The sequence below is a fragment of the Talpa occidentalis genome, unplaced genomic scaffold, assembly GCF_014898055.3.
Source record: "Talpa occidentalis isolate TD23 unplaced genomic scaffold, MPIMG_talOcc4v2.1 talOcc4.14, whole genome shotgun sequence".
Classification (NCBI taxonomy): domain Eukaryota; kingdom Metazoa; phylum Chordata; class Mammalia; order Eulipotyphla; family Talpidae; genus Talpa; species Talpa occidentalis.
In genome coordinates, this window is record NW_023601433.1 from 17,013,466 (window position 1) to 17,037,721 (window position 24,256).

The 24,256-nt window shown below is 43.6% G+C and overlaps 1 protein-coding gene across 3 annotated transcripts in view; it reads left to right on the forward strand.

Annotated features, from left to right (window-relative positions):
- NIPA1 (NIPA magnesium transporter 1) overlaps positions 1-23,190 on the forward strand; it is a 30,164-nt gene extending 6,974 nt beyond the window's left edge. For all 3 annotated transcript variants that reach the window (XM_037510132.2, XM_037510133.2, XM_054694806.1), the window contains 4 exons: positions 3,274-3,321; positions 4,883-4,973; positions 15,356-15,516; positions 17,581-23,190. In XM_037510132.2, coding sequence (XP_037366029.1) covers positions 3,274-3,321; positions 4,883-4,973; positions 15,356-15,516; positions 17,581-18,092 — 812 coding nt within the window. In that variant the 3' untranslated portion in view covers positions 18,093-23,190. The remainder of the gene's footprint in view (positions 1-3,273; positions 3,322-4,882; positions 4,974-15,355; positions 15,517-17,580) is intronic.
- The last annotated feature ends 1,066 nt before the right edge of the window (positions 23,191-24,256 follow it).

The following is a 24,256-nucleotide window of genomic DNA, read 5'->3' on the forward strand; positions in this document are numbered from 1 at the left end:
CTCTTATTTCTTTTTTTTTTTTTTTTGTGGGACCCTCGCCAGCCAGGGAACGAACCAGCGCGCCGCAGCAGCCTCGAAACCCAGCACTCAACCGCTGCGCCACCAGGGGAGGCCCTTGCTTGGCTCTTTTAAAGTCAATGCAGGGCCTCCCCGGTGGCGCAGCGGTTGAGCGCTGGGTTGCGAAGCTGCCTGCAGCCTCTGCAGCGCCCATTCGATCCCCAGCTGCTCCCCGGCCACCGGAGGAGGGTCCCACATGGTGCGCAGACCCCCTGCAGCCTGCTGCTCCCCTCAGCAGTATACTTTGATCCTTCTGCCTGTTCTGCTCTCCACTCTGGCTCTGGTGAATTCTCTCACCTCCCTGTGCTTCTGACTGTACCCAGTGCTTGTATAAAAAAATAAATAAATCTTAAAAAAAAAATAAATAAAGTCAATGCAACAGCTAATGCGGTAGGGACATAGTCAGCTAATGCGGTAGGGCCATAGTGAGCCACTCTGGCTTTGCCTTTAGCAGTAATCGCTATTGTTGCTCATAGAAATATGCCCGAAAGTAATTTTTCTGTGGTATAGTCAGAAAGTAGGAGCCTCCCTGGTGGCGCAAGGGGTTAAGACACAGCACTATGAAGCACTACCTGGAGCCACTGCAGCACAACTTTGATCCCTGCCTAGGGAGGTGACCCATGTGGCACCACACCTCTGGCCTATACCACAGTTCTTGTATGCATAAATAAATAAAACTTTCAAAAAAAAAAGTAAATAAACTAGAAAAAGGCATGTGTTTTTGTGCTGGGAAGTCATATTTTAAAGAATTTATGATGCACATGTATGACCAAATGGAAGCTTTAAAAACTACAGGTCTGTGGTTAGATAGCATCCCTGCCAATTCATATTATCATCCTGACAAGCCTCTTTTGTATCTACACAGCACTTCTTTGTCTAGTTCAGCTCTTACAAACAACCATTCAACTCTTGATTAACATTCAAGATTCCCAATATGAGGGAAAAAACGACCCTAGACCTTAGCTCTTTTTACCTCTTCAGCCCACACCTAGGAGAGGAGGGGAGAGCAGGCGTGTAGTCAAACAAGCAGTTTCTTCAGGCTCTACAGTTCTTAGGCTCTTCTTACTGAGGACAGAGGATCTGAAGAGTCCAGACGTTAGCTGGGAAGAGAGGGAGCGTGACCATAGAGTTGAACAGGCGCCTCCTGAGGTTGTCAGTTGAGTTGCTCTGGGTGGACAGTGATGCTTGAGAGTAAAACTGAAAAAGCCAGTGGTTGTAGAACCTAAGAGAAAAATATCTATGCTGGCTCAAGAACTAATATGGAATGCAGGTTCCCAGGTGCTCCTGACTGCAGGAGGAAGGAACCTGGGGTACCAGCTCAGTGAAAGGCTGGATGGGCAGGACCCCGACCTCCATCAGGCAGAGCACAGGGGAGGTTACTGGACTGAGGCCCTGCGGGACTACGCAGAGGAACTTCCCTTTGGTCTACAACCACAACCTGAAGGGCAGGTATCCAGCCTTGTTTTTTTTTTAAAGATTTATTTATTTATGCATACAAGAATTGCAGTGTAGGCCAGAGGTGTGGGAGTGAGAGGATTCACCACACACAGAGTGGGGAGCAGAACAGGCAGATTGACTGAAATACACTGCTGAGGGGAGCAGTGGGTGACAGGAGAGGTCTGCTGTGCCATATGGGTCAGCTCCCTGGCCGGGAATCAAACTCATGCTGCAGTGGCCACGGATAGCATCATAGTGCTGAGACTCTACCCCTTGCGCCAACAGGGAGGCCCAGAAAATATGACTTTTTAGTATACCTACAAGCAGAGGGATATGGCTTAAAAGGTGAGGGTCCCCAAAACACTTCCTGGTCAGAAAAGGTGCATTTTCTTATATCTAAAAAGGAATGAAAGTGTGCCTCACAGCTTGTGAACATTCTCCCCACAGGTGCCTGTCATGCAGGCAGGGGGAGGGCTAGATATGATGGGGAGGCCTGGGTAGCTGCCTGTCCCTAGGGACCTATGAGGGTAACCCAGAGGAGCTCGAGGGAAGGCCTCTGTCCAGTGTCACAGCATTTTGTGAGGGTAAGTGTCTGCTTTCTACTATTTTCAGTTGCCAAAAGAACCATTTCAGAAGGCGTCTACATCATGGAGATTTAATCTGTTTCAACAGCAAATCATTCAACCCTAGGCTAATAACATTATCATAAAAATGGGGTCTCCCTGGTGCTGCAAGGGATTAAGCACCCCACTATGAAGCAATCCACAGCAATCTGTGGCCTCTGCAGCACGACTTCAATCCCCGTCTGGACAGGAGGCAAGGCAGACCTCTCTTGTCCTGTCCGCTGCTCCCCTCAGCAGTGTATTTCTGTCAGTCTGCCTGTTCTGTTCCCCAATCTGACTCTGGTGGATCCTCTCACCCCTCGCATCTGTGGCCTGTACCCCAGCTCTTGTATGCGTAAATACATAAATCTTTAAAGAAAAAAAACAGTATTATAAAAATGGATCATAGTGACTGTAGGAGAGAACTGGACTGTGAAGACCAAATCTCATTTGAAACTACATACAAAACTTCAGGGCTGGGCCTCCCCGGTGGCGCAGCGGTTGAGCGCTGGGTTGAGAAGCTGCCCGCAGCCTCTGCAGTGCTGGTTTGATCCCCGGCTGCTCCCCTCAGCAGTGTACTTTGGTCCTTTTGCCTGCTCTGCTCCCCGCTCTGGCTCTGGTGAATTCTCTCACCCTCCCGCGCTTCTGACTGTACCCAGTGCTTGTATAAATAAAATAAATAAATCTTTAAAAAAAAAAAAAAAAACTTTAGGGCTTCACATACTGCTATGTATAGACTAATTGAAACATTCTTTGTAAGGTGAATACATAGTGTGGCATTCATTATTTTCTTATTTAAAAAAGATTTATTTATGCATGCATATAGGAATTGGGGTACAGGCCAGAGGTATGAGGGGTGAAAGGATTCACCAGAGACAGAGTAGGGAACAGAACAGGCAGACTGACTGAAACACACTGCTGAGGGGAGCAGTGGGCGAGTCAGGAGAGGTCTGCCTCACCATGTGGGTTGCTCCCTGTCCAGCTGGGTATCAAACTTGTGCTGCAGAGGCCACAGATTGCTTCATAGTGCGGTGCTTAATCCCTTGCGCCACCTAGGGAAGCCTGGCATTCATTATTTTCAATTTTGGTTTTCATGTAAAAAAGTCCTGTGTTATGTAAGTAACTTGTAAACCTCTTGCTCCATGCTTTCCTGACATTTTTATCTCTTCTTTCATAGGTACCTCCTATTTAACAGACATTGTCTGGTGGGCAGGCACAATTGCAAGTAAGTCTGGTCTTCCTGTCTTCTGTCTTTGTTGAGATCAGTCAACAGTCTGGCGGAGGGGGAGGTGGGTGTGATGAGTTTGGCTTCATTCTTTGGAATGAGGACCAGGAGGGCAGAGGCAGTGGACGGAGAAGTGGGAGGGAGGAGCAGAGGCTCTTGTTGTCTGTGATTTAGGCCTGAATTCCATCCGGGTCACAGGGTCCTGGCCCAGAAGAATGAGAAAAGTCGTTGCTTACTCATCAGTGGTTGGGCTGTTGGCTTTTTTTATTTTATTTTTTGAAGATTTATTTATATAAGCACTGGGTACAGTCAGAAGCTCGGGAGGGCGAGAGAATTCACCAGAGCCAGAGCGGAGAACAGAACAGGCAGACCGACGAAATACATTGCTGAGGGGAGCAGCGGGCACTGCAGGAATGGTCTGCGCGCCATGTGGGACCCTCGCCGGCGGCCGGGGATTGAACCGGAGTGGCAGAGATGGCGGGCAGCTCGCAGCCCAGCGCTCAACCACTGCACCACCAGGGGAGGCCCGAGTTCAGAATTTTAAAGAAAAATTGTATGCATTTCAGCAATACCCTGAGGTTTATTGGTCACAGATCTCAGAAGCAAGAAATGATCTAGTCAATGTTAACTGAAACTGGCTCTTTGTGCAGCCTGCCAGGTAGGCATGCTCACTCACACTTAGTGGCCAGCAGTGTGTCTCTGTGGCCCCAGCAGCCACTGGAGCTGGTCCCTGACCTGCGAGTGGATATGGGCAGCTCTCCATGAACCGACTTGAAACCATGATGTGTTAAGGAGAGTGTAAGCACATTCTGTATGACACCCACTGCCAGTCGTTGCTGGTGTAGGAGAAATTTTCAGGGAAATTCCCTTCTCACCGCTTTTGGTGCCTTTGACTGGCTAAATAATAAGATAAATATTAACAAGAGAAAAGACAAATTTAATTGTGTGTTCATGGAGGCCCATAAAGCATGGAGCCTTGTGAGTGACCAAAGCAGCTGGTTTGTATCTAGAAGAACACAGAACAAAGACATTCTTGAGAGTTTTGGTTGGAGATCTTAATTAGCTTAGCAGCACTTGTTTACACAACTTCCAGTCTCTGCCTCTGATAATAAGGGTGTTTTCTGTCTCTATGCAGGGAGGGCACCTTTCACTTAGAGAGTCATTTCCTGCTTTTAGGGGGAATCAGAGGAGGAGGAGGATCAGAGAAAATTCCAGCTTTTAGGAAAAAGTATCACTTATGATATCATTTGTTGGTTGACTTTCTTTTTCAGAATAATCCATATGTTACCTTGACACATCTGGGGGTGGCCAATTCCCAAATTGGCAATTTCCACAGAGAATTGAAACTACTCCCTCAGCCAGTTGGTCCAGGGAAGCTGTGGGGCCTGCTGTTCCCTGCCTAAAGACCCTTAAACATGCAAATAGTGCCCCATATTTCCTTCCTCACAAGTAATGGAAAAGAACCAGCTCTTTGAGCAGGGCCTTGCCAAACCAACTGTGTGATCAGGGCCAAAAGAGAACTGTGTAGCTGCAAGCAATACCTTTGTGGTTCTCTCAACAGTGGCTGTTGGCCAGATTGGAAACTTCCTGGCTTACACGGCGGTCCCCACAGTCCTGGTGACTCCCTTGGGTGCCCTCGGAGTGCCGTTTGGGTAAGAGCTGGGGTTCTGTGTATAGAGTTTTAATGCATAGTTTTAGATATAAGAAAACTTTTTTTTTCCTCCTTCCAACTGTATTCTTTTAAATGTAACATTGGTTTTTGACTGTATGTGATTCAAAGGTACAGGATCATGTCATCATACCCTAGTCCACGGTGCTCCCTTCCTCATCTTGTAACCTCAATTTCACAGTCAGTTTTCTAGGGTTTGTTATTGGTCTGGGAAAGCATTTTGAATATTTCTGTTAAAATAATAAAAATAAAATTAAAAGTGAAGCTAGGTTTACAGCATTCCACTCATTTTCCCTTTAAATTTAATGTGTGAATTATCAACTTTTCTTTTAGACATTTGCTTTAGTATATGAATATGAATGAAAGTGTGCCATTCTCTTGGTCTTTAGAAGATTTCCTAGAGACTAGAGTCTTCTGCACCTTGGCAAGTGATTCTGTGAAATCATTATGCACAATTCATCCGTTGATGTTCTATTTGTGCTGTCTGGCACCCCTGGACAGACACTGTCCCCCAACCCCCAGGAATTATGGAGTTTGGGACAAATGTGGCTTGGATGCCAATGGATGTGAAATAGGACTTGTGACTCACAGTAGGCAACAGCAGACGGGTTTGCCCAAGGACAAGGGCCCTGGTTTGGTGAGATTATAAAGGCATAAGGAAGGACTTTAGGTTTTTATTGTAGTTAGGTGGTGAGACAGGTAGAATTTCCATGCTCAGGCTGGTCTTGACGGTTTGAAATTACAAGCGAGTATCATGGGGCTGTGGACGGGCCTAGGGGTGTGAGCAGACTTTCTTTTATCAGGTTGCCCAGATGTGGGGCGAGCAGGAAAAGGGAGGAGTGTGAGGACTGTTCGCTACCACTTATTACAGATGGCCTTTTTCTCTTTATTTCACTTGGCTTACATACAAAGATGATTTCGTGAGACATTTATTTATTTATTATTTTCATTTTTATTTATTTATTTATTTTTATTTTTATATTCCCCAAACAATTGCAACCCCTTTATTTTGACACCAATCCCTCCCCCCGCCCCCCTCCCCTCATAAAGTGTCTCTGTTTCATAGTTGTTTGTTCATTATGATTTTCACTTTCTTATAGTTATTCATTTTCCTGGTCCCTTATTTAAGTTTTATAGATTCCTGCTATGAGTGAGACCATCCGATATTTTTCTTTTTCTTTCTGGCTTATTTCGCTGAGCATAATCCCTTCCAGTGCCATCCATGTTGCTGCAAATTGCATGTGTTTATCTTTTTTGAATGCTGAGTAATATTCCATGGTGTATATGTACCACATCTTCTTGATCCAGTCATCTATTTTTGAGCATTTGGGCTGTTTCCAAAGCTTAGCTATTGTAAATAGTGCTGCTATAAACATAGGGGTGCAGGTGCTCTTTGGAGTTGATGATTCTGTGTCCTTTGGGTAAATACCTAGGAGTGGAATTGCTGGATCATATGGAAGCTCTATGTTTAGTAGGTCAAGAAATCTCCACACAGCTCTCCACAGTGGTTGGACCAGTTTGCACTCCCACCAACAGTGCAGGAGAGTTCCTTTTTCTCCACAACCTCGCCAACATTTGTTGTTGCTAGTTTTTTTAATATGTGCCATTCTCACTGGTGTTAGATGGTATCTCATGGTAGTTTTGATTTGCATTTCCCTGATTACAAGTGATGGTGAGCATTTTTTCATATGCCTGTTGGCCATTTGCATTTCCTCTTCAGAGAAGTTTCTTTTTAGCTCTTGTGCCCATTTTTTGACTGGATTATTTTCTTTGTTGTTGTTGAGTCTCATCAGCTCTTTGCAGATTTTTGTGATCAGTCCTTTATCATTAGTGTTGTGTGCAAAAATGTTCTCCCAGTAGGTGGGGTTTCTTTTAGTTTTTGTTATTGTCTCTTTTGCTGTGCAGAAGCTCTTTAATTTGATGTAGTCCCAGCTGTTTATCATTGCCTTCACTATCACTGCTTTGGGTGATGTGTCTGTAAAGATGTCTTTGATGTGCATATCCTGTAGTGTTTCGCCTATTTTTCCTTCTATGTATTTTATGGTTTCAGGTTTTATGTCTAGTTCTTTAATCCATTTTGAGTTGGTTTTTGTGTATGGTGTGAGGTAGTGGTCAAGCTTCATTCTTTTGCATGTAGTGACCCAGTTTTCCCAGCACCATTTATTGAACAAACTTTCTTTGCTCCAATGCATATTCTTTGCTCCTTTGTCAAAGATTAGTTGACCATAAATCTGTGGGTTTATTTCTGGATTTTCTATTCGATTCCATTGGTCTGTGTGTCTGTTCTTGTTCCAATACCATGCAGTTTTGATGATTATGGCTTTGTAGTATAGTTTGAAATCTGGGAGTGTGATGCCTCCATTCCCTCCTTTTTTTTTCAGGAGAGCTTTGGCTATTCGGGGTTTTTGGTGATTCCATATGAATGTCATCAATAATTGTTCTATTTCTTTGAAGAATGACATTGAAATTTTTATTGGAATAGCATTGAATCTGTATATTGCTTTTGGTAGGATGGCCATTTTAATAATGTTTATTCTTCCAATCCATGAGCAGGGGATGTCTTTCCATTTCTTTGTATCTTCTTCTATTTCTTTTAACAGTGTTTTATAGTTTTCTTTGTAAAGATACTTTACCTCTTCTGTTAGATTTATTCCCAAGTATTTGATTTTTTTTTTTTGTTTCGATAATAAAGGGGATGATTTTCTTCATTTCTTCTTCTTCAGATTTATTGTTAGTGTATAGGAAGGCTACTGACTTTTGCGTGTCGATTTTGTATCCTGCCACTTTGCTGAACTGATTGATGAGTTTAATTAGTTTTTCTATGGAGTTTTTGGGGTTCCCTATGTATATTATCATATCATGCAAATAGTGATAATTTGACTTCTTCTTTTCCTATTTGGATTCCTTGTATGTCTTTCTCTTGTCTTATTGCTCTGGCTAGGACTTCCAGTATTATATTGAAAAGCAGTGGTGAGAGTGGACATCCTTGTCTTGTTCCAGATCTTAATGGAAATGCTTTCAGCTTTTCACCACTGAGAATGATACTGGCTGTTGGCTTGTCATATATGGCCTTTATGATGTTGAGGTATGTTCCTTGTATCCCAAGAATTTATCATGAATGGGTGTTGCACTTTGTCGAAAGCTTTCTCAGCATCTATTGATATTATCATATGGTTTTTATATTTCTTTTTGTTGATGTGTTGGATAACGTTGATTGATTTTCGGATGTTGAACCATCCTTGTGTCCCTGGAATGAATCCTACTTGGTCGTGGTGAATTATCTTATGGATACACTGTTGGATTCTGATAGCTAAAATTTTATTGAGGATTTTTGCATCAGTGTTCATTAGGGAGATTGGCCTATAGTTTTCTTTTTGTGTGTTGTCCTTGTTCGGTTTTGGTATTAGTGTAATGTTGGCTTCATAGAACGTGTTAGGTATTATCCCTTCCTTCTCAATTTTTTGGAAGAGTTTGTGAAGGATAGGAACCAATTCGTCTCTGAATGTTTGGTAGAATTCATTTGTAAATCCATCAGGTCCTGGGCTTTTGTTTTTGGGGAGGTTTTTGATTACCATTTCAATTTTGCTGCTTGTAATTGGTCTGTTTAGGTGTTCTATTTCTTCTTTATCTAGCTTTGGGTGATTGTAGAGTTGTAGGAATTTGTCCATCTCCTCTAGATTGTTGAACTTGTTTCCATATGACTGTTCATAGTAGTTATTAATTATTCTTTTGATTTCTGCTGTGTCCGTTGTGATTTCTCCTCTTTCATTTATGATCCTGTTTATTTGTGCTTTCTCCCTTTTTTCCCTTGTGAGCCTGGCTAGGGGTTTATCTATTTATTTTATTTATTTTTTCGAAGAACCAGCTCTTGGTTTCATTGATCTTTTGGATGTTTTTTTAGTTTCAATTTCATTTATTTCTGCTTTGGTTTTTATTATTTCTTTTCTTCTACTGGTTTTGGGGTTTTTTTGTTGTTCTTTTTCTAGATCTTTGAGCTTCGAGATTAGGTTGTTTCTTTGAGTTCTTTCTTGTTTCTTGATGTGAGCATCTATTGCTGTATATTTTCCTCTTATTACTGCTTTTGCTGCATCCCATACATTTAGGAAATTGGTGTCCTCCTTGTCATTCAATTCAAAGAATTTTTTAATTTCTTCTTTGATCTCCTTGTTAGTCCAGTGGACTTCCAGTAGTGTGGGTTTCAATCTCCATGAGTTAGGAGAGTACCTTGCCTTCTTTTTATGGTTTATTTCTAGTTTGATGCCTTCATGGTCAGAAAAGATGGTTGGTATGATTTCAATCTTGGTGTATCTGTTGATGTTTGTCTTGTGCCCCAGTATGTGATCGATCCTGGAGAATGATCCGTGTGTGCTTGAGAAAAATGTATACTCAGATTTTTTTGGGTTTAGTGTTCTATAGATGTCTGTTAAGCCCAAGCGCTCTAGATCCTTATTTAGAGCTTTAGTGTCTTTACTTATTTTTTGTCTTGTTGATCTATCCATTGTTGATAGTGGTGTGTTGAAGTCTCCCACTACGTATGTGTTTTCTCTGATGTCTGTTTTCAGAGATGCCAATAGTTGTCTGATATATTTTGGTGCTCCTTCGTTTGGTGAATATATGTTAATGAGTGTTATTTCTTCTTGAAGTATTGTCCCCTTGATCATAATGTAATGACCACTGGGGTCTCTTTTTATCTTTTTGAGTTTGAAATCTGTTTTATCTGATATGAGTATATCTGTTCCTGCCTTCTTTTTTGGTCCATTTTCTTGTAGAATTGTTTTCCATCCTTTAACTTTGAGTCTATTTTTATCTTTTGCAGCTAAATGTGTTTCCTGGAGACAGCAAAAGGTTGGGTTTTGTTTCTTAATCCAGCCTGAGACTCTGTGTCTTTTTATTGAAGAGTTTAGTCCATTTACATTTAGAGTTAGTATTGATATGTTAGCATCTGTATTTGCCATTGTGTTTGTCTTTCCTTTGATTTTATTTATTTATTCTTTTAATAACTTTTTTTTTTGGCCTTCTTTTGATGTTATTCGTCCCTCTGAGGTTCTGGCTTTAGGACTCCTTGTAGTATTTTTTGGAATGGGGGTTTAGTTGTAATGAAATTCCAGAGTTTCTGTTTGTCTGGGAAGGTCCTTCTTCTTTCTTCATAGAGGAAGGAGAGCTTTGCGGGATAGAGTATTCTTGGTTGGCATCTGTTTTCTTGGAGTCTGTTGACTATGTCCCTCCACTCTCTCCTTGCCTGTAGTGTTTCTTTGGAGAAGTCTGATGTCAGCCTGATTGGTTTCCCTTTGAATGTTATCTGTTTCTTCCCTCTTGTCAGTTTCATTATTTTTTCCTTGTCTTGGATTCTTGGGAGCTTTACTATTATGTGTCTTGCTGTATTTTTCCTTTCGTCATGGAAGTTTGGTGTTCTTCTTGCTTCTTGTATATCAATTTTCAGCTCCTTCTTTGCGTTTGGGAAGTTCTCTTCAATTATATCCTTGAATATTTTCTCTCTTCCTACATCTCTCTCCTCTCCTTCTGGGATTCCTATAACTCTTATATTTCCTTTCCTCATGGAGTCAGATAGTTCCCGAAGTCTTTCTTCCGTCTTTTTCCTTTGTACTTCTCCTTCCTTTTCTGTTTTAGTTCTTTTTATTTCTGTGTCTTCAAGAGTACTTATTCGTTCTTCCATTTCATCTATTCTGCTTTCATTGCTTTTCCCAGAGTTCTTTAGCGCCTCCATTAATTCTTTGATCTCCTGCATTTCTTTTACTTCCCTCTTTAGGGACTCAATTTCATTCTTCTGGTCATTAATTATTTTTCCCTTATCATTGTTTTCCTTTATGACTTCTCTCAGTTTTTTAATCATGGCAATTTTAAATTCTCTATCTGGAAGGCTCAGAAGTTCTTCCAAGTTACTGTCGTTGCTATCTGGTAGATGGTTTTCTTTTTGCGGTGTGCTTTTTTTTTGAGGAGTTGCTGGGTTGCATGTGGTTTTTCTTCTCTCTACTGCCTGTTTTCTAATTTGCCGTATTCCTTGTGACACTGTGTTGCTGGTACTGGCCGGCATCTTGGGCGACCTTCCCAGCTCACCTCTGGCTCCTCTGGGGAACTTCTGCTGGTTTCACACAGTCTCCACCAAAGAAAGGTCCCTGCTGCAAATGCCAGTCCTGGGGACACGCTCCCCTGCACGCCCGGTCTGCCCCAGTCGTGGGTGCCGCTCCCCTCTGGGCTGGGACTGCAGGCTAGAAGGCGCCTGGCATGGGCAAGCCTCCCAGTTTACCTCTGGCTCATCGGGGAGCCTTCTGCTTGTTTCACAGTCTCCACCAAAGAAAGGTCCCTACTGCAAAATGCCGGTGCCGGGGACGCGCTCCCCTGCACGCCCAGTCTGCCCCAGTCGTGGGTGTCGCTACCCTCTGGGCTGGGACTGCAGGCTAGAAGGCGCCTGGCATGGGCAAGCCTCCCAGCTTACCTCTGGCTCCTCGGGGAGCCTTCTGCTTGTTTCACACAGTCGCCACCAAGAAAGGTCCCTGCTGCAAAATGCCGGTGCCGGGGACGCACTCCCCTGCACGCCTGGTCTGCCCCAGTCGTGGGTGCTGCTCCCCTCTGGGCTGGGACTGCAGGCTAGAAGGCGCCTGGCATGAGCAAGCCTCCCAGTTTACCTCTGGCTCCTCGGGGAGCCTTCTGCTTGTTTCACAGTCTCCACCAAAGAAAGGTCCCTGCTGCAAAATGGCGATGCGGGAACATGCTCCCCTGCACGCCTGGTCTGCCCCAGCGGTGGGTGTTGCTCCCCTCTGGGCTGGGACTGTAGGCTAGAAGGCGCCTGGCATGGGCAAGCCTCCCAGCTTACCTCTGGCTCCTCGGGGAGCCTTCTGCTTGTTTCACAGTCTCCACCAAAGAAAGGTCCCTGCTGCAAAATGCCCGTGCCGGGGACGCGCTCCCCTGCATGCCCTGTCTGCCCCAGCGGTGGGTGTCGCTCCCCTCTGGGCTGGGGCTGCAGGCTAGAAGGTGCCTGGCATGGGCAAGCCTCCCAGCTTACCTCTGGCTCCTCGGGGAGCCTTCTGCTTATTTCACAGTCTCCACCAAAGAAAGGTCCCTGCTGCAAAATGCCAGTGCGGGAACGCGCTCCCCTGCACGCCCGGTCTGCCCCAGCGGTGGGTGCTGCTCCCCTCTGGGCTGGGACTGCAGGCTAGAAGGCGCCTGGCATGGGCAAGCCTCCCAGCTTACCTCTGGCTCCTCGGGGAGCCTTCTGCTTGTTTCACACAGTCTCCACCAAAGAAAAGTCCCTGCTGCAAAATGGCGATGCGGGAACGCACTCCCTTGCACGCCCGGTCTCTCGTGAGACATTTAATAAATAACTCACAGCCTCTTGTGAACCTATTTATATTGTTTTTACCTTTGAAGAAATTATTTAAAAACAGGCTAGAAGGGAAATAAGCTCTAGATACTTTGAATTCTGCTGGATTCCAAACAGACCCTCAAATTCTTGGATAGAAGTGCATCCATGATGGATGTATTTAATTATATATCTTTTTTTTTTTTTAAAGATTTATTTATTTATCTATCTATCTATCTATTTATTTATTTTTTTATTTATACAAGCACTGGGTACAGACAGAAGTGCGGGAGGGTGAGAGAATTCACCAGAGCCAGAGCGGGGAGTAGAGCAGGCAGAAGGACCGAGGTGCACTGCTGAGGGGAGCAGCGGGTGGCAGGAGAGGTCTGCGCGCCATGTGGGATTCTCCTCCGGTGGCTGGGGAGCAGCCAGGGATCGAACCGGCGCTGCAGAGGCTGCGGGCAGCTTCGCAAGCCAGCGCTCAACTGCTGCGCCACCAGGGAGGCCCTTAATTATATATCTTAAATTCATATCGCCTATATGTTTCTGTGGCCTAAAAACACAAATATGTTTTTCACATGTGAAGCTTTGGGAAAATATGTTTGTAGCTTGTTGCCCTTATCCAAATATAGACCTAATTTCGCATGTGACTTGATGTCACTTTGCATTTTGGATGCCTCAGAAAAGCTGGATTGCATGATTGGCGCTCATACTATTAATCACTACACCAGCTTCACGCTCGAACTCTTTCCTCTGAAAAACAATTAGGCAAAGGAACGACCAGCCCTGTGATCTTTGCACATTGAACATGTAATGTTTGTGTAATAAAATGCCTTACTGCCTTAATTTCCTTAGAGCTGTCCTCATTGACTTTGATAATTAAGTCACCTCACCAGATATGTTCGCTGCCCCAAGTCTTCAGGAGATGTTTCTCACCCAGAGAACCACGTAAGATGATATTATAGGTAAAAAGACTGTTCAATTCAGGATCCCAATTTTTAAAAAAAAAGTGAAATTAATTTGAAAAAAAGTAAAGCTAACAGTGTTGGCATATTTTTTTTTAAAGTTCTATTTTTGATAATGTCAAATAGATGAAGTTGTCAGAATTACATAGAAATGGAAAGGAAAAAAATGAGTATCAGTGAAGTAGAATAGAGCACCCTGCAGTAGATCCATGTTTCTCTACAGTGGTTTAATGTTTGATAAAGTAATCATCCCAACAGTACTCTGTTTTTTGTTTTCTTTAATTTTTTACATCATTGTTCATTTTTAAACAATATTTGCTTCCCCTCACCCCCTCAGGTGTAGTCCCCATAGAATTTCCTTCACCAGTGCACCCGTGCACCATCACCTCAGTCCCCTGCGCTCTTCCTCCCTCTCCCTCCTCCTCCCCCCAACAGCACTTTTATTTTATTTTTTAAAGATTTATTTATTTATGCATATAAGAGCTAGGGTACAGGCCAGAGATGAAGGGGGTGAGAGGATTCACCAGAGACAGAGTGGGGAGCAGAACAGGCATATTGAAATACACTGCTGAGGGGAGCAGCGGGCGAGACAGGAGAGGTCTGCTATGCCATGTGGGTTTCTCCCTGGCTGGCTGGGTATTGAACTCATGCTGCAGAGGCTGCGGACTGCTTCATAGTGCGGTGTTTAACCCCTTGGGCCACCAGGGAGGCCCCCCAACAGCACTTTTTTTAAAAAATTTTTTTAAAGATTTATTTATTTATTTATACAAGCACTGGGTACAGTCAGAAGCACGGGAGGGTGAGAGAATTCACCAGAGCCAGAGCGGGGAGCAGAGCAGGCAGACTGAGAAAATACACTGCTGAGGGGAGCAGCGGGCGGCAGGAGAGGTCTGCGTGCCATGTGGGACCCTTGCCCGGTGGTGGGGATCGAACCAGCGTTGCAGAGGCTGCGGGCAGCTTTGCAAGCCAGCACTCAACCGCTGTGCTACAGGGGAGGCCCCTCAACAGCATTTTTAAAAGTGGTTTTTAAAGCCTTTTTTTTAAAAAAAGATTTATTTTTATATAAGAACTGGGGTACAGGCCAGAGGTGTGGGGGATGAGGGGATTCACCAGAGACAGAATGGGGAACAGAACAGACAGACGGACCAAAGCACACTGCTGAGGGGAACAGCGGGCGAGACAGGAGAGGTCCACCCCGCCATGTAGGTATCTCCCTGGCCGGCCGGGAATCGAACAGGCGCTGCAGAGGCTGCGGACAGCCTCACAGTGCTATGCTCAACCTGCTGTGCCACCAGGGAGGCCCGGTTTTTAAAGCCTTTTAGTGGAAATTATTTCCAAATTAAAGGAAAGTTACAAAACTAAGAATAATCCAACACCCAAACACGCCCCATCCGGATACACCAATGGTTTATGTTTTATCCTATATGCTCCGTTTGCTTCCTCAAATCCCATTGTTGCTGTTTGGGGCTGGAAATTCTTTGCCACGAGGGACTGACCTGTGTGAATATTCAGCATCATCCCTGGCCTCCATCCAATAGGTGCCAGTGACACCCCCTATTCCACAGGCCTCTGCTGCCTACAGCTGTGTGGTGGGGGTGGGTGGGAGGTGCCCCACACTCTTCTCCAAGCCCTCGGGGAGCTGTAGGGCATACCCTGGTGTGGCAGGACGGGGGAACCATCGCTGTACCCAAGCAGTGCACTTGGGTGGCAGGTGGGGAAACTCCTGCCTCTGTGGCCCAAGGGGATGCTGGGCTCAAACCCAGCTGGCACTGGGGGAGGGTTGCCTATAGGCAGTGGAGCTGAGGCTGCTGAGGCTGCTGAGCCTGGCTGTGGGAGCTCCCCCGAGGCTGCTTGCGCTGTCTGGGGTGAGACAGCCGGCAACTTGCGGCCTTAGAAACTCTTTGTTTCTCCAGCGTCCTGTTTGTTAGATAAACCCCATTGTAGTTGCACCCTGAGCCTGAATAGTCTTGAGACCCCACATACAGTGACCTGTCCCCATCCATGACACTGTCCTTTGGCACTGTCCTTCAGTACTGTTTTAATAGTTTGATTTAATAAACTTTAATGAATTTTTTTTTGAAGGTCCATTTTAGCCTCTTATCTTCTGAAGGAAAAACTCAACATCTTGGGCAAATTGGGGTGTCTGCTAAGCTGTGCAGGTTCTGTCGTGCTGATTATCCATTCCCCAAAATCTGAGAGTGTGACCACTCAGGCCGAGCTGGAAGAAAAACTGACCAACCCAGGTAACCCTTTCTGGCATCTCAGCAAGAGCTGCCCTCTCGGGGATGAGCCTGCAGGGGTCCCAGCCAACCCGAGGGCCTTCCAGACCCACTGAGACCCTTCCAGGCCCTCTGTTCTCCCTCCAGCACCGGTGTCTCTCGGCTGAGCCCCATCCTTGCTCACGAGTGTTCCTTGCTCACGAGAGCTCGGGTGCGTCTGTGACCCAGAGGAGGGGCCTGGGTGGCTAAGCTCCTCCGCAGCTGCTCCTCTTCTTCCCCACAGGCCTTCCCACTCTGCCTCCTCCAGGCCCTTTCCCCACTCCACCTCCCCAGTCGGAGTGTGGTTCGGGCTGGGGGGGAGGGGATGTTCTTGAGATGAACTGTCCACAGATAACAAGGGAGGACTGTAATTACATTTGGGGGGAGTCAGATTTTTGACTATGTTGAATGAGTATCCCTAATCCCTGTGTGGTTTAAGGGTCTAATATGTATCTGTGATAGTAAAATTTTATAGGGGTGAACCATTAGGGGGAAAAATATAAAATGATTCCTTAGGGGCTTGATGAGGAAAATAAAGGGTTGAAAAAGAATGATGTAAAGTTAGAGTCTTGAACATTTTGAGGGGTACAAACTGCTTTTTCTTAAAAAATAGATTAAGGTTGATCCCATGAAAACAGCTTTCCTGGCTGCAGGCTTTTCTTTCTGAGCCGTGCAGTTCACATAACTGCTGAGACTCACTGTCCACGCACCCTTCCAGCTTTGCACCCATGCCCACCACCACTCTGCCTACTTTTCCTTCCTCTTCCTCTGTGCTGCTCACCTTTGGGGTGTGGCCCCTCATGCTCCCCTTCCTCAAAGGCATATCAATGCCTGGGACTCTTGTGTAATGTCCAGTTTTATTCTGTCCCAGCTGGACAGCCCTTTGCAGCACTCCCTTGGCATGAGAGAAAGCCCAGCTGCGTTTCCTGAAATGAAGCGCGCACCTGCCTTCGGCGGCTTCTGTTGCCACTGCCACCCACCCCACCCCCTTCTCTCTCTGCCCACCACTGCCATCCCCATTTTGTAGGTCCGGCTCCCAAGCAGTGTCCGTGTCCTTCCGGTTCTCCTGCCCTGTAGCACCTTCCTGAACCTTCCACAAGAGCAGGGCTCACATTCCTTTTGTCATTGTTGGAGATGAGGAATCCCCTGCTTGCTGGGGTGCATATTCCAGCCCTGTTGGTCCAGCTTTATGACTTGTGAAGAATACAGCCTCGGTCCACACTACTTTTAACACAGTCAACATAATGCCCCCATTGTCATAAAGAATTGGCATGATGGTTACTTTACAATCCAGTAGAACTCTCAGGTGTAACCACAGAAGATCCCAAAACCAGCAGACCCCACACCATGTATGGAGTTGCTGAGAATCTGGAAGCTGCAAATACACACTGATATGGAGGTGTCGTGTTAACTGATTTAACCACTCAGAGGTCTTGTTATCCACTGTGGGAATCCTCTGAAATGGAGAGTAACTCTCGATGCTCTGAAAAATTCAGTGTATATTAAATCCATGCAAAAGTTACTTTGTTTTATACTTAAAATAGGCTCTAGGTCTAATTATTTAAAACGTATTTTTCATTTACGAGTCCGAGGCGACAGAGTAGGAGGACTTTTCATTGTGGGGAACTGTCTGCACATCCCAGGGCCGGGCCTCTGCCCAGTGGACATGACCCCTGTGACTGCAGCAGCCACAGCAGCCCTGCAGTTTCCCCACATATTCCCTATATGACCCTTTTGTTTCCCCACCTCAACCCACACCCCCAGGAAAATTCTGTTTGAACTGACTCTCAAGTGAGAAAATCCATCTTTTGAATGACTTAAAAAACATCTCAGAGGATTGTTGTTACAAAAATGTAATAGAAAGAGGGCTTTTTTATTGATATGTGGGGAATAATCTTTTGGAATGAACTCAGTGGGGCTGGTAGGCTCCACCAGGCCTCAGGGTACCCGCCTGCCGTCCGGGGTGCTGTCACAGCTGTGGCTGTACGTGGTGGTAATGGGGGGCTCCCTGCTGCACCCCTCCTAGTCACCGTGTACTCTGTTTTCCAGTGTTCGTCGGTTATCTGTGCATCGTGCTTCTCATGCTGCTGCTGCTCATCTTCTGGATTGCCCCGGCCCACGGGCCCACCAACATCATGGTCTACATTAGCATCTGCTCCTTGCTGGGGAGTTTCACCGTGCCTTCCACCAAGGGCATCGGGCTGGCAGCCCAAGACATCTTCCACAACAACCCCTCCAGTCAGCGCGCGCTCTGCCTATGCCTGCTGCTCCTGGCCGTGCTGGGCTGCAGCATCATCGTCCAGTTCAGGTACATCAACAAGGCGCTCGAGTGCTTCGACTCCTCCGTGTTCGGGGCCATCTACTATGTCGTGTTCACCACGCTGGTCCTGCTGGCCTCGGCTATCCTGTTCCGGGAATGGAGCAATGTGGGTCTGGTGGACTTCTTGGGGATGGCCTGCGGGTTCACCACTGTCTCGGTGGGGATTGTCCTCATACAGGTGTTCAAAGAGTTCAATTTCAACCTTGGGGAAATGAACAAATCTAATATGAAAACAGACTAGGATGCAGCAGGGGGTTGGGTGGCTCGGGAACAGGACGTGGGTGTGGTTTCTGGTCCTAATTTGATGTGAAGTAGAAGAGACCTGAATCTGGTATTGGAGTTGCCTGTATATTAATGGGTAAGCCAGTGAACACTGGGGGAACATTGTTCAGCACCAGGGTGGGGGTTTGGCCCTCTGCAGGAGGAAGTGCTAATTGGTTGTCCAGGGGTCATCTCTCTCTGAAGAGAGCAATCTCATGTTTTGCCATTAACCTGGAAGCTTTCATGAATTCTCTTTCCTTTTAAAGCATTTTAAACAATATTGAAATAGAAAATAAAGATGGGCTCTTTCTGGGTAGACTTTATAGGAGAGCAGGTAGTCTTATGTAGAAGATTGCTTTGGAAATGGGAGAAATTGTCATCCTGAAACCTGACTCTGTACAGTAAATTTGTAATTGTGTTATTTTGATTTAAGCATTGAGCATGTGTAACATTCGGGTACCACATCCAAATAGGTATATACATTTAATTGTTTTTATTCCTCTAACAAGCTCTCCCACCCTTCCCACCCCCCACACACACACTCCAAGAAATTTTAATTGCCAAGAGAGAGAAGTGAATGGATATGCTGCACTGTTCCATTTGCAAGATGACTTTCCAATAGCTCAAATCAATTTCAGTGCCTTTATCACTTGAACTATTCACTTAATTTGACTATTAACTGTGTGTATGTTCTTTTAGATAGAATAATGCAACCTCTTTAATTATACTTTAATATTTCACTATTCGAAATATAAATGTTTAAAGCAGTTAAAAATAATATATATTTAGTTGTTGGAAGAGAGTCAAGACTAAAAGCTACATTAGAGCAAATTGACCCTTTTAGCATGTAGTTATATTCCAATTACAGACAATTGGCTTAAGTAGCATGAGGTATTTTATTTACATTTAATCTATCTAACTGGGATCCAGTATCAAATATATCCACTTTCTCTTTTTGCAAGCTTTGTTGCCACTCAGAAGAAATAAGTTATTTAATTTTATTAATAAAGCTGTGAAATGAGAGAGTAACTGTTCAGTAGCACTTAGTGAATTTCCTAAAGTAAAGAAACAAGTTAAAGGACTCAGTTAAGCTAGTCTCTATTATGTGTTTTGAATTTTCAAAAGAAGTTTTAGCAAAAATAAAATCAATTGAGTTATCTCACTGTTGTTTGAGAGGTCAGAGAACTTCAGCCTCTCATTACATTTCTGAAATGGAAAATAACCATTAATTATGCTAGTAGTTGGATCCAAGAGGTTATTCATTTATCTACAGTAACCTTCCCTGTGTATTAATTGGGAGCAAAGCACAAAATGATGCAGATATTGTATCAGGTGATCACATATTTCATATGCAGTGTTTTATCTAAATAGAGAGCTATGCCACGTTGAAAGCTGGGATTGGGTAAGGTAGATTTGGTGAAGTAGAAACTTATGTATGAAATTAAGTATGAAATTTAGTAACATCCAATGAAAATTACTAAGGAAAAAATTATTTTCAGGCAAAAAGAACATTTTTAAATTGAAAAAAAAAAAAGTCATTTCCTAAAGAGTTGAATACAGAGGCTGAAGAAAATGGGGATAGGTTAACAAAGAGCAAATCCCCTTTCTGAATTCAAAGTACATGTAATGATTGTGGTTTGTCAGTGATTTGTGAACTATGAGAAATGACAAGATTATTATTTTTTAAATCAGTATTTTTAGGAATACAGGCCTTAACTTATTGAACTGAACTTTCTGAAAAAATAATGTAGCAGTATTAATATACTTTTAGGCATAAATATAGTTTCATAGGTAAGGAATTTGAGGTATTCAAAGAATACAAGCATAAAGGAAAATTATCATGAGTATTTTGTTACAATTTACAAGCAGAATTTAATTTCAAAGCAGAGTTGGTCTTTGTTACAGTTCATCCAGGATTATCCCATGAATCCTCAGTGGTGATATTTTCTTGATGATCTTCCTATGATTTTTTTCAGAGTAAAACAAAATCTCTGTATTAATGGCTCGACCCCTCTTGAAGGTGACTGGCCCCCAACAGTCAGACCAAGTTTATGTCTGTCCAGCAGATTACTTTCATAGGATTCACAGCATTCCTTCAGTGGAACCAAGTTCACATTATCGTTTGTATTTCAAGGTGGAATGAGCCTCAGAGTAATCTAAAAGCCTAAATCCCAATTTTAACATAAAGCATATAACTTACGGTTTAATACAGTTATTTTATAAATTGATGTTTTGTCATTCATTCTGAATTGCAAAGAAAAAGCCGTGAAGTGGGAGTTTTAGAGGCGGGCTTAGAATGAAGGAGGCTCCCCCACTGGCCTGGTTATAAAGCAAATGAACACTTTCCTTCCTATACTGTTTATAGTTTTATATCTGCTGAAACTAAGAAAAAACACCTGACTACTTGATTTCATGCCTTCTCTAAAATCACATTTCTGATCACAGTTTGCAGATTTATTCTGCTTGGACACTTAAATAGACCATTTCTCTCCTACCTGGACAAGGCCTTGTTTTCTCATCTGAGTCTTTGCATTTAAAAAGGTGACTTCCTGTTCTGCTCACTGATGAGAGATAGGGCCTACTGAGGATCTAACACAAGTCAAACATTGAGATTATCCCTGAGTGTTTTTGCCATTCTGAAAGATGGCTCCATCTCTATGGAGAAGGTTTTGGAGGGGAAGGGCAGTCTGCTCCCTGCCACCTGTGGGCTGGGAAGTGCCCACAGCTGGAACCTAGGGAAAAAATCATCATACAGATGTCTTTATTGTCTCTGCACATTAGAATGTTAGTGAAATATGCTATGGTGCACTTGGTTCAGCAATAAGAAATAGTCTTTTAATTCCTATTTTTGAAACCTATTTGTTATATTCAGTTTTAGCTTCAGCAGTTAATTTCAGGAATAGTAGGCTGATCTTTGTTCTTTTTCTTTGGGTTTCATGTTATTTTCTGATAGAAGCGAGAGTAGTTAAAGTGTGTCATCACCTCCTGTCTCTTCAACAACTAAGCTCCTCGTGAATACTGTACTCACTCCTGAGGCTAGTTCCTAAGCATCTGTACATGCTTGAGATGTAGTGTCTTCCAGGTGTGGATGAGATTTCAGAGCATGGAGACTGAGTGTTGGGAGCACAGTCACAGTGACCATGACTGTGTGGCCTGGTTCTTGGTAGGAGGTGATCACTGTCTCCTCCAAGCTGCTCAGTTAATCTGGAAGGTCTGAGCATGTCCTCTCTGGGCAGCCATCCTCTTCTCTGATGCCAGCTAGACACTCCTGGGGGCTTCCTGTGACTGAACAGGAGACTGGAAGAAAGGAGAAAACTCGGGGTTTGATCTATTCATGACTTTCTGCTTGGCCAGTGGTCAGAAGAAGTTGTCCTTCTCACTGTGTGTGACCCCACAGAAGTAGTTCACTCACGAAGCAGGAATCTTGCTGTGCCACCTTCTCAGGGACCAAAAAATAGAAATAATTCCTTAGTGTTAACCTTTCCCCCCCCAAGACTTGTCCATGTTAGTTTTTCGGGTGTTTAACTTATAGCCGTAGCTAGAGGTCTGTTAACTCCAGTTGGAAAGAGAAAAGATCAAGTTGCACACCAGTCACAGCATAAAACAGTTTTCATATAAAATACCTCGATTTTCTGCATTCCTCACTTCTGCCTCACAATTGTACTGGTGATGAATTTTAAAGGTCTGTCCTTTTCACATCTGGCCAGATTTTTATACCTCCATCATATACTTGAAAAGATTAAAAATTATAGAAAAGGCAATGAGAATTTTGGCCCAGTATCACTACTCTGTTCAGACACATTCTCACATGCTATTAAATGCAACAAGTGAATTATATTTTAAGAATATGTAACTTTATGTTACATAAAAAAATGCCTAGGACAAGACTGATACTCAGTATAACAACTTCAGTTATGTAAACAAATACCAATTTCAGATATCCCATGTGATCAAAAGTGTAGTCTAGGGCTCAGAGCATGAGCAGGGGAGAAGCATTTGTTTGTTCTTTATTTTCTCTTGAATTGTGCAACTACAGGTGAGTCACTTAACCTTTCTGTGCCTCAGTTTCTCTACCTCTAAAGGGGTGGGATGGTTCTCCAAATCTATGTTTTTGATCGAGAGCTTGCACTTGTAGCATGTGCCACGGTCTCCCAAGGGAGCGAGTTCGGGACTGCTCTTGAGTGACACAGTGGAAATTCACTTGGCTTGCCCTGGGCATCCCCGTCTGCTTGGGACCACGCTATAGACACGATGCTTCAAGCACAGAGCGAGCAAAGGCAGCACTGTAAAGTTTGCATGACTCCATGAAGCTTTAATTTTCCTTTTTTTTGTTTTAAGAGGAAGTGTTTTATATATTCTGTTGTAAAATATGGAAAATTAAACAGGGACTTTTAAAGGCTGCACTGAAAATTCACATTTTGCTGGTGTGATGAGCTTCTCTGACATTCTGCATAGGTTTGACTGTGTTATGTAGAAGATTCAGTGACCTGTAGATCAGATCTGTTCTATTGGTTGAATTTGTAGTGAATGTTGCTGAACTTCCTGCTTCCAAGCAGCTCAACCCCGGCCATGAATGACCCAACCCCAGGTGAATGTCAGGAGCTCCCAAACCACTAGTGCCAAAGGGTCATTGAAAAGCTCAGAACATTTCTTTTTTGAAGAATATAAATAATTTGCCCCCCACCCCCATGTTAGTGTTTTTGCATTTTGGAAAAATTTAAGGGTATTTTTCAGCAGCATTCCTGAGTGTTTTTTGCCTTTTTAAAAGAATATTATTTTCTTTTAAAATGGAATATAGTTGTTAAAAAAGGATGAAGACTAGGTAAAAATGTAAAATGTTGATCAGTTGCATAAAAGTTTTTTTCATGTAAATGTGTCAGGGGAGCTTCCAATTAGCATACATACCACACATTTTGTCAATGGCTAAGAATTGCTTTTATTTTGCTTTATAGAAGTAGGCATAGCATGTTGTAACTGCCTTATGTAAATAGGCTATTTATTAAGTTTTCCAATAATATTTATTAATCTGTATGTGTTTTAAAATAAAATAACTTATTTCTAGCTGAACAGTCGTTTTTTTTTACCCATCACTTGAAATGTTTGTCTCAGGTTCAAGAACACTCTTACTTCCTCAGATATTTCCCATTTTCTTTGTAGAAACAAATGATCTGAGTCTTCATAATTATGCAGAAAATGTCCACCTGTGCCTATTTTAGGAGCAAATTTATTATGTGTGAAGGAATTCACCACCCAGTGATTACCTTCTGATACAATGAATTGATGGCATTATATATTTTTTTAAAGATTTATTTATGCATGCAAGAACTGGGGTACAGAACAGAGGTGTTGGGGGTGAGAGGATTCATCAGAGACAGAGTGGGGCAGACTGACTGAAATACATTGCAGAGGGGAGAAGCGGGAGGTCAACTCGTATTGCAGAGACTGCAGATAGCTTCATAGTGCTGCTTCTTAACTCCCTGTGCCACCAGGGAGACCCCAAAAGTCAGCTATATTTTATCTTTTTTTTAAAAGTTTGTTTTTTTAAAGATTGATTTATTTATTTATACAAGCACTGGGTACAATCAGAAGCGCAGAAGGGTGAGAGAATTCACCAGAGCCAGAGCAGGGAATAGAACAGGCAGACAGACGAAATACACTGCTGAGGGGAGCAGCGGGCGCGGCTGGAGAGGTCTGTCGCGCCATGTGGGCCCCTCGCTGGAGGTCGGGGATCAAACCGGTGCTGCAGAGGCTTGCAGGTATCTTCGCAGCCCAGCGCTCAACCGCTGCGCCACCAGGGGAGGCCCAACTTTTACACATTTTATGGTAAATAACACTATTTTAGAACAGAAAATTAAAGAATCATAACTCATTTTAAATATCCAAATATCAAAAATCATCTAAATCTTCATTAATGTCTTATAAGTCATTTCATTAAATAAGAGGAATGTTTTATTTGAGCAAATTTTTTCCTTTTTGTATGCAAAGAATTATTTATTTATTTAAAGATTATTTATGCATACAAGAGCTGGGGTACAGGCCAGAGATGTGGGGGGGTGAGAGGATTCACCAGAGATAGAGTGGGGAACAGAACAGACAGACTGACTGAAATACACTGCTGAGGGGAGCAGCGGGTGAGATAGGAGA